Source organism: Lepisosteus platostomus, chromosome 12 (genome assembly GCF_059453375.1).
Source record: "Lepisosteus platostomus isolate fLepPlt1 chromosome 12, fLepPlt1.hap1, whole genome shotgun sequence".
In the NCBI taxonomy this organism is placed as follows: domain Eukaryota; kingdom Metazoa; phylum Chordata; class Actinopteri; order Semionotiformes; family Lepisosteidae; genus Lepisosteus; species Lepisosteus platostomus.
Window position 1 is genome coordinate 16949733 of NC_142622.1, and position 10118 is coordinate 16959850.

Below are 10118 nucleotides of genomic sequence, written 5' to 3' on the forward strand. Positions count from 1 at the left end.
AAAGCGACATATTTTAACCTGTAAATGCTATATGACCAACGATCTGGTCTGTGTATTTTCTCACCTTAGAGTGGCAAAATCTTCTACTTACTGGACAATGTGAACAATCCAATGAAATTATCTAACTCCTGGAAAAGGTTCCGGGAAAGCTGCCTGATAGATGGAATTGGTTTTCTATTTTTAATTCATATTGACTAGTTTACTAAAATGGAAAGAGCAGGGGTCATGTCCAGGCTGATAAACAGAAAAAGAGAGAACATTTGTCGAGCCTTCTGTGGTGTGTACTGAAATTCGCCTTTCATGCAATGTAATGTGACTGTCGGTTTATCGAAGAATTAACTCAATCTCACTACAGCACTGACTTCTAAAACCTGCTCTTTTTCAGAAAAATCAAGGAATCTGCAATCACCCTCTACCCCATATCCTAATATTTCCAAACATAAAATCATCTACTGTAGAATCTATCTGAATAAATATATTTTTACAGCTGTGAAGGTTTGGGAAAATTCAGTTTTATTTTATGGAACTTATAAGCCACACTCACTGTGGCCAAGATGTACTTTTTTACCAGTTTTAATGTAAATTATGAAAGTGTGAGCAGAAGATGTTAGAATCTGAAATGATCTCAATGCATAATTATTTACAGGCAGGTATAATTTTAATTACAATGACCTCATAAAGCTTGAATGCAGAGATCTAGGCTATAAACATAAAATATTGGATTGCATTAAATAAAAAATTGAACATGGTTGTATCTAGATCACTTAGCTTTTAGTTAGGTTTAATCAATACTTTGTAACAGATGTAATAGTTTAAAACCTACAGTATGGGAACATATTGACTTGTTCATGTATACAATTAAAAGGGTATTAAAAGGAATGCAAGGGATTTAAACTAAATAATTGCGACCACTTAATGTACTTAAGCACGCTGCTGCGATACCAATGCAGTCTCATGTGGATAGCCTTGTGATAGCCTTCCCTTTGTTTCTTACTTGTCTTAAGTACAAGAATAGAAAACACGTTACATGATTATTTAATCAATATTCAGAACATACACAAGGAACACTGTAACAGTAACCATTACATCAAATATATGTTAGGTTTTAGTTTTTTTAAGTGGTCTCTCCTCTGATTAGAAATGATAAAGTTTGATTTTGAAGTTTAACAAGGTTTTTATTATTAATTATTATTATTATTATCATCGATCTTATTATTAATAAGAATTAAATAATGAACTAAAAGGCAATCATTCAAACGAACTATGTTCATCACAAATGGAAAAGAGATATAATCAATGATATAAGTTCTCCAAAATTGTTGATTGATTTGCACAGTTTTCTATTGAAATGGCTTTCTGGTTTATCTCTATTAGAACTGAATTGTGTCATTTAAATTCTGAAGGTTGTGTCAAGAAGGGATGTTGTGAATGTAACTGTTTTTGTGATTACAACATACATATAGAACACACTCGCAACCTAGATCGTCCACCTTTACTTAACAAATTGTGTTTTGTCGGTCCTTGTGGCCTTTTTGTATGTGATTGCAAGTGAAACCCGAGCACTCAAACGCTCTTTTCTTATGCATGAATGATTCTCACAAACATGTATAAATGAAATGTTAGGTTTCTTCTTCTTCTTCATGATAATAATAATAGACTTAATTTTATATAGCACCTTTGGTGGCTTCTCAAAGCTACGGCTCAAAAAATAAAACGGTACCAGACCAGAAATGTCCTTAAAAATACAGGTCTCCATTCCAGAGAACAAAAACAAAGTACAAAGTATAAGAGAAGTGTATTTCTGCACTGACTGAGAGTGTCACTTTCAGAGGCTATAGGTAAAGGTAGCTGGTTAATATACATGGAAATGTGCAGAGCTGTTTTTTTTTTATTGCTGTTATTCTCAGACAGTAATGAAACTGATACTTACTAAGACTCACAAGATACGGCAAGTACTGTAATCTGAATTTTCCCCACATATTGTAACTATATTCCCATACATTTTCCATGTGTGGTTCAATTACAAGAAGCAGAGGAATGAAGCCGTCTGAGTTGTTCTATAAACTAACATTATAAAAGCTTCTTATTCTTGGTGCTGTATGTATCGAGATGATGGAAATTCATTTGTTCCTTTATTCTTCTGTCCAGTAAAAAAAAATTGTGAATTTTAAGTAAAGTTTATCTTGAAAAGGTTCAGAGCTGTGTTTCTCACTGTTTAAAATTATTCATATGGACGCAGCTTAAAAATGCAAGTACCCAAAGGACAGATCCTCTGGACGTTTTTGTTAATGAATGTATCTTCAAAATACAACAAAAAACATTTTTATAGAAAAATGCCTAGTTATTGCATCTTATATTGTGTTGGGATTCATTTTGAAGAAATGTAAATGTCGCTCGCACTGGAGAATAAGCACCGAGTTTTGACTACACACATTTGGTGTGTGACACGCTGGAGTGTAAAGCTTTGTTTTTTGAGTCTTATTTACATAGTTTTTTGGAGTATTTTGTAAGTAGTGAATTTGTGATGTTTGGAAAAAAAAACATATGCAGGGCTACAGTTTCACGATAGAGCATTATGCTTGCCATGCTCTGTCAGAGGGGCTTCTTTGGGGAGGCAAGTTGCTGAAATGTTACATTCGGAATTGTAGGGCGAATTTAGCCATTTTCCAGAGCAAAACCAAACGATTTTCTTCCGTTTGTTACCTTTCCTGTCAGTAGGTTTGGTCACACACAGACAAAAGATTAGAAACCTGTATGAGATGTGGGAAGTATGGGCTTCCACTTATCACTACATTGAGAACAGCTATGTTCCCTATCTAAGAATACAAGACAAAGCAGTCTATGATCCATGTTCTGCTCACATATTTCAATCTCTTTTGTATCCTCAAAAGGCTCTGATCTTATAGATACTCCGTATATAACTCAGATGCTTATCTTTCCCCTGTGTAATTTTCACCAATTTACCAATTAAACCCTAGCCCAGGATTTGAATTTAAACTCTAAATCTTGCCCTCCTTTTGTCTTTGATGCCTGGAGTGCTCATGCAGTTGCTTTTGGCTTCTATTCTTAGCAGTTTACTTTTAATAAATGTCTGTCATGCTATGAATGGTGCTGTAGTATACAGGAATAATTCTAAACAGTGCAACTTGCCTTCAAACTAACCAGTTGACCGGACAACATCTTAAAAGCGGGAAATTTTAAATTATTGTAAACTGCCTTGAGATGTTGTGTCATTCAAGCCCCATTTTAAAATAAAAAATATTTTTATTGAAAAGGCCAAATGAAAGACAAAGGTCAGATCTCCCACTTCCTCAGAATATGAGTCAGAGAATGCCAAGGAATCTGCAGAACTTTTGTTTTCTAGATCAGTGTTTTAAAATAATGTTGGATTTCTTTCTTTGATGTAACAATATGCCAACATTGTTAACTTTCACATTCTCTAGTCTTAAGTTTTTACAAAACAGGATTTTCCAACAGCCATCTCTTTTTGAAGACTACTTTTCTGCTTGTTAAATTACATTTAATCACTTACAGCACAGGCACTTTCAAGGCATAAAAACAAATTCAGTGGATTCTATAAATGTACACAAAATACCAATAAAGCTGTGATTAAACAGAACTGTATGACTTATCTGAGCGTTAGGAGGCCATCTGGAAGAACAATGAGTAAAATATTAGCACCACATGGTGCACAATTCCAGCTACAATTCAATTAATTCTGAAAAATAAGGCTACAAATGGAAAGTTGTATCCATTACCAAATTGTATGAGTTTCTGCTCTTTCCAACACCCTCAGTTTTCATCGGCACATTATTTTACACAAGTTGCTGCACATTACTGGCAGGGAATCTGATCTTCTTCCTCATTTGTACTGTGTACATGTGAGTCTTGCCATTAGCTCTAAAATCGGTTGACTGGCATGGATCAACTTAACTCCAGTGAAATCTGCAGTTAAACAATGCAGAACCAGAAATAAATGTGTGCTTCAACCAGCCTTTCTTTTAGCTTAAACAAGAAAGAGAATTTGAGTACATCCATATTCAACTTAAAGTTATCTTGTACTAGCGCAAATGTGTGATAACATATGCGACTATGAAAGATAATAAAATCCATTAATCTGCCTTTTATTGAAGATAATGCTGACATTCTTGTGATTTTGAACTGTGGGGGAGAAAAAGGGAACCACTGTGTACATAACAAAAAAACACAAGAAAAACGATTCAATACGTTTTACTGTTTAAATAGCATGCGATCAATGTAGATAATGATTTGTGTTTTTGCAGACAATTATTGGTTTGCATTAAACAAAACATATACGAAATAGCAGAGCTTTGCATGGGTCTAACTTACTTGAACTTTGCAGGTTGTGAAGAATAATCTCTTTGATTTTGTAATGTTAACAGGTTTTAACCACACAACATTTTCCAAATTAGCTAATTGCCATGTCTGAAACAAACAAACTCTTTTCTATGACTAAAATTCTATTAATAATATTGAGGATATAGGTTATTCACAGAGCAGCCATCGACACAAAGCATACCCACATGCTAAAGATTCAGAATCTCTGCAAATTCCAACTAAAGTCCATTAACGAAGTGGAGCCTGAACATTAAAGCACCAACTAATTATTCTGTGCCACTGTGCAATAAGTCTGCGTGCGTGGATCCCCGGATGAGTAAAATCCGAATTTGTGACTAATAAATGCAAGCATTCATTTTTCATTGCCAGAATAAATGTTTAAGGAATTGAGTAAAATTGCAATAAAATGTTTGAAAAGATATTTAAGGTTGGTTGCAATTGGACCAATACTCGAAAAACAATGCTCACGAGAAGCCATTGAGTTAATGAACGAAATTTGTTGCTCTCTTATAACATGCAAATGTTCAAATACATTTTTGATATGCCTGTCTTCTCTCAGAATTTTTAATTCAGAAATTTAGACCTTTACTCAATTAGATTTCAGGAATGTTAAGGAAACATTCCAGGAAGACAAACTCTGAAAACAGTCATCAAGAGCCAGAATAGTACTTACACTGTGTTTTCCTTTTAAATTCATTTTCACTTTTAACTGTGTTCCATACAACATTTCACCAAATGTTTTGCTGTGTTAAGAAGTTACTCATTTCTACCCTTTTCACTTTGTGTGTTTATTGATCCCTTCAGTGTTTGAAATTGAAATGATAGGCACAAATAACAGTGAGAGGTCAACATGGCCCAGACAGGTTCATGTGACGGTGAACTGAACCATCATCAATCCAACCAGAACTTCACTTTCAGGAAGAGATTCTGGCATCTTGGTCTCCAAAATCTGCACTCTCCCAGAGAAAAAGCAACCTGTTGTGATTGGATTAGGTGCCAGTCATGCATTAAAAAACAATTGTGAATGAAACAGAAATGTAGACCATCCAATAGAAACGAAAAGCACAATGGCAACAGTGTATTTCTGCTGATCGCCATTTTGAATACTTAAAATCAGACACACCGTTTCTGTGCAACAATTCAGTATGTATCTGGCCGCACATACTGTATACGCCTGACATTTGCAGTGGATTTTGCACTGTTTGTTGTTATTGTTGGCTACCCCATTTCCCAAAGTAAATTAATGCAATTAGCTGTATCTTGTTAAGAAACAAACTACAACAACAAGCTGTTCTTCACACTTTTAAAAAACAGAGTATCACACAAAATGTCAGTTTATCTGAAAAAACTTTTTGTTTTTTCAGATAAACTGACATTTTGTGTGATACTCTGTTTTCCATTTGCTGTTGTATAGCTCCTTTTTCATGGAGTTGTGCATTTTGTACAGGCGGTGCTTGAAGGAATCGGTATTTCCTTAACCTGAAATCAGATGCTCACGTACATGGATTTCTCAATTTCAGAATTGCTTCTTTTTATTTAAAATAGGAGACACAAAGTGAAAATTAAAATGATCTATCCTGAAATCCTTTAGTGCACAGTTAAGATATAAGTATGACCTTGTATTGGATGTTATAAAGCCAAACTATTTTGCTTCTTAATTTAGTTTTTTTTCTTTCTGGTATTTATTTGAATTGTTATAACGTGCTATCGAGAACATTTCAGGATGAGTGCCTTTTTTCTTAATAGTAGGAGATTTGTTCTGACCTTTAAAAATGTACAGAACCCAAGAAGCATTTGTGTTTCCATGACAATAGACAAATTCCCATAAAGTTAGGACTGATTTTTTTTGTTTCCTTTCTTGTTTTTAGTATATTTTATATGAGAAAGTATGGACTTTCAAAGCAAGCAGAACAATTATTTTCTAGAAGCTCTGTAGTGTCTTGTATAAGACTGAGGTTGAACAGAACACAGTGAATATTATAGGAAGAAAAAAACATCAGCAATACAGCTATTAAAAGATGCTTTTGTGTATGATTGTATGGCAACATATTTTAATACCAGCACCAAAGAAGGAGAAAAACAGATTTCACCCATCAAGTGAAAAATATAAAATGTCAAATTTTGCAAGTCTAATCCCATTAATGTGAATTAGTATCACATTAGAAATGATTAGTGTTCTGAATTCAAAATAGAAACTCTCAACTCTTGAAAGAACTATGCTCAATTCTCAAAACCCATAGGGAACCAAACGTAATTATTGTAAAATAAATGAATTCAGCTTGCTTATACAATCAAATGGGATTTTAAATATAACTAACATTAACCGCTCAATTTACTCATTCACTCCATTTATCTTACAACAATTTTAATAATATTAATTAAATTGAATATTACACAAAAATGACTAAAAATAGCTTCTTAGCTTCTCTTTCGTTTACTTTAGCCCTGTAGTAGGATTATCATTGCAGTTTGTGATAAGAAGCCATCCTTCAAAGTAAGCATTTAATTTTATTTTTTTTCTTTTCTCTAAGGTAAAAAGATTGAGGTACAAGTAGCATTACTATCATCCTAATTTGGTAAGAAAAGCTTCAACTGTTTTTTCATAATCTTTGATTATATACTTAAATATTTCATTTTTCTATTTTATCACAACACAGTAAAAACATTTAAGACAATAGAATCTCTTACAGAATTTCAGAAAAAGCACAGCGAAAGCCTTGATTTCTTAATAACAGTTTTTAGCAAAGAAATACCACAACTAACCCATTATATACAGTAGATTAGTTATACGTATCTACATGTGAGTTTCCCTTAAATTGAAAGAGTTAGAGAAGGGTCCGGTTCCAGGCATCCAGCAACGAAAGAAAGAAGGAGCTACATTGCACCAAGACTAATAGTGACAGTCACAGGTGAAAAATTAAGAATTTAAGTTGTGTTACCTTGAGAGAGAACCACAGCTTGAATTATGAGAGTCAGCTTTAGCAGTTCCATTTCATGTCGAAACAGTTAGCAGATGTTCTCATGTGTCTTTGTTCTAGAAGTTAGAAAAAAAACTTTTGTTTCTTATCATGAAAGCGTCAAGTCTCCTGCTGGCATCATTTATTCTTCTTTGTGTCTGTGTGTCTGCAGAGCGTGGTTTCCTCTTTTATCGACAGTTGTTCTTTATTAACCTGAGTGGATTCGCTGCAAGCACTTCTTTCCATAGCACATGACTGCTTCTAGCACACTGCTCAAAACTGAAGTTTTCCTTTTGTTTTGCCATTGTCTTCCTAAAGATTGAGCCATTTTCAACACACTCACACTTCAGAATTTCCTTGTAAATAATTTAATTAAGACATAATTGACTCTCAGTGTAATACCTGTCAGATGACAAAGACATTCGAAAGAGTATTTTTATACATTTTAACGTATAAATGTCTCTGCAATTTTACATTGTTCTGCTTATCACATTCACTTTATCCTTCTTTATGCAGAAAAACAATTATTTGGTGATTTCCTACAGGCATTTTAGTCTTTTGGTTTTAAGATAACAATCATGACAGATCTATGTTTTGGAAACAAAAAGTAGACTTTATCTGAACTTTATGTGGACATGGATGGTGATGTCATGTTAACACTGCTGCCTCACAGCTCCTGAGTCCAGGGATCAATCCCAGCCTATGGCTCCTTGAATATGAAGAAGTGAAGGAAGTTTATGGACTGGGGACATGCTAGGAAGCACATTCGGAGTGTGATTCTCCTGACATAAACACATACACAATGTCACAGGTGTTTTGGAGCTACAAAGCCGGAATTGCAGAAGATTGTGTTAAGGCAAGTTGACAGAAGGTACATACAGAAGAGAACTGATTAAGCAAAACAAAATGTGGAAAATAGTAAGGTGACTAGGATAATGGTGGTTCAATCAAGTGGTGGTGGTAAAGGTCATGGTCGGAGTTGAAGTAGTCCATACCCTAAAGATGGCTTTAGGAATAGGACTGGATTAGTTGAGGCCAGAGGCCATGAAGTCAGCTTCCAACCTGTTTTCACGAGGAAGGACAACGCCCCAAAATCATAGAGTGGCGAACTATTGTGGAGTGAATATTTGGCTCAACCCGCTTGGCTGAGGGCCGACCTCCTGGCCATAGGACGAGGAGGCCAGGACGCCCCAGCAAGGTAACCAAGGTGGAGTTGGGGTGGAGGTGGGATGCAAAAGTCGCACGCGAGGGAGAGAGATATCGCTTTTGGTATTTATAGCGTTCAGTGGACGAAGGACGAAGGGAGAGATTGCTAACCGCTGACGGCTGGGGATGATTGAGCGTGGTTGTTGTCATTCCTCCCGAACTTTAGTTAAATAAACTCCATTTCACAGTGCAGGACAGTGGAGAGTGACAGAGTGACACTGACAGAGGACAGTGTAGACGACATTGTTTGTTTCAGAATAGACAACAGGAGGGATTGTCGTGAGAGGAACAGAAGAGAGCCCTGTTACAGCTGGCCATGCCTCCAGAGATCGGAGGGAGCAAATGCCCCAGAATCCTTTTAAAACCATAGGATATGCGGGCCTCTGTTAGGCCTTTGACAACAGTGTCTGGGAGAGGTATCTGGGTTGAATGTGAGGTTGGAGGCCTCCCCACCGGATTTCTCTTGGATACAGGAGCTACTGTTGTGCCCTCTGAATATGATTGCCCAACAAAAGGCAAGGTTTCACAAGTGTCAGGAGTAACCTGTCAATCTGTCAACCTGCCAACGTGATCTTTTTGACTGGATTGTTGGACATTTCAGCTCCATAAATTCTACAGTTGATATTGAGAATATTTCTGGGGAAAACTGGGCACTCCAAGGTCAAATATGGCAAATGACTTGGGCAGGGCAGAATGGTTTACAGGCATCATGATATTGGGCAGCAGGACATCGATTAATGGCTCAGAGCTCATACATTTATTACTGTTCGCCAGGTTGTTTAATGTGTCAGCTGCAGGATTTAAGCAGGTTCCAGATGCTTTAAATCGCTCTCTGCTTACAACAGCCTGCCAGGCTGCTTTAGATTGAGTAATCACACAGCTAACTCGAGACATGACCCCAATAGCTGAAGGTATAGTTCCAAGCTCTTCTGGCCTGCAAGCTTACAAATTGCTTCTGAATAGTAGTGATAAAGTCAAGGTGGGCTGCTGGTGGTAGCAGACTTTAGTTTTTTTTTAATCCCTTATTAGTAATTGGTGTAAATTTACTTTTACTGTGTAAAAATTAGTGCCAATTGGTGTTATGCCCGTTGGGGCCTGGTATGCTGTTGTTTCCATCCCTTTTGTCATTTCCCCTGCTGGTGTGGACTGGATGTGCAGTGGGATGATGGTCTTTCCCTGACCACTGTTCACTGAGCACAAAATCTGACAGCATCTTGGTGTCTGGTCTCGGAGCCTGAAGTGGACAATAGTGTGTGATATAGTCCCAGCTCTCCATGGAAGGAACAGCCCTGGCCTACACAGGTGTCGGAGGACAAGTGGCGCTTTCCAGAGCCTTGTGCTCCTGCCCAATAAAAGAGCAGTCTTTGATGTTCCGAAGACCTGCTCCTTCTGCATCAGGCTGAACTGTAGTGGACATCACCCTGCTTCTGCTTCCACCCTGCTTCTGTATGGTCCTTATGTTTTTCCCCGTCTGCCTCATGTTGAAAACAGCTGGGCACCATGAGTGGACGTCACGAGTGATGCATTTTAAGCTGGTCTTCAGGTTGTCATTCAAAGTTAAAAAGTCTAAATTTCACTACTGCAGAGCAGATGTCT

General features: G+C 36.6%; 1 protein-coding gene across 1 annotated transcript in view; it reads right to left on the reverse strand.

Annotated features, from left to right (window-relative positions):
• The window catches only part of LOC148651192 (T-cell differentiation antigen CD6), a 34717-nt gene extending 27194 nt beyond the window's left edge, over positions 1-7523 (reverse strand). Inside the window, exon 1 of the mRNA XM_088601178.1 lies at positions 7299-7523. Coding sequence (XP_088457304.1) covers positions 7299-7350 — 52 coding nt within the window. The 5' untranslated portion in view covers positions 7351-7523. The remainder of the gene's footprint in view (positions 1-7298) is intronic.
• Between the last annotated feature and the right edge of the window lie 2595 nt (positions 7524-10118).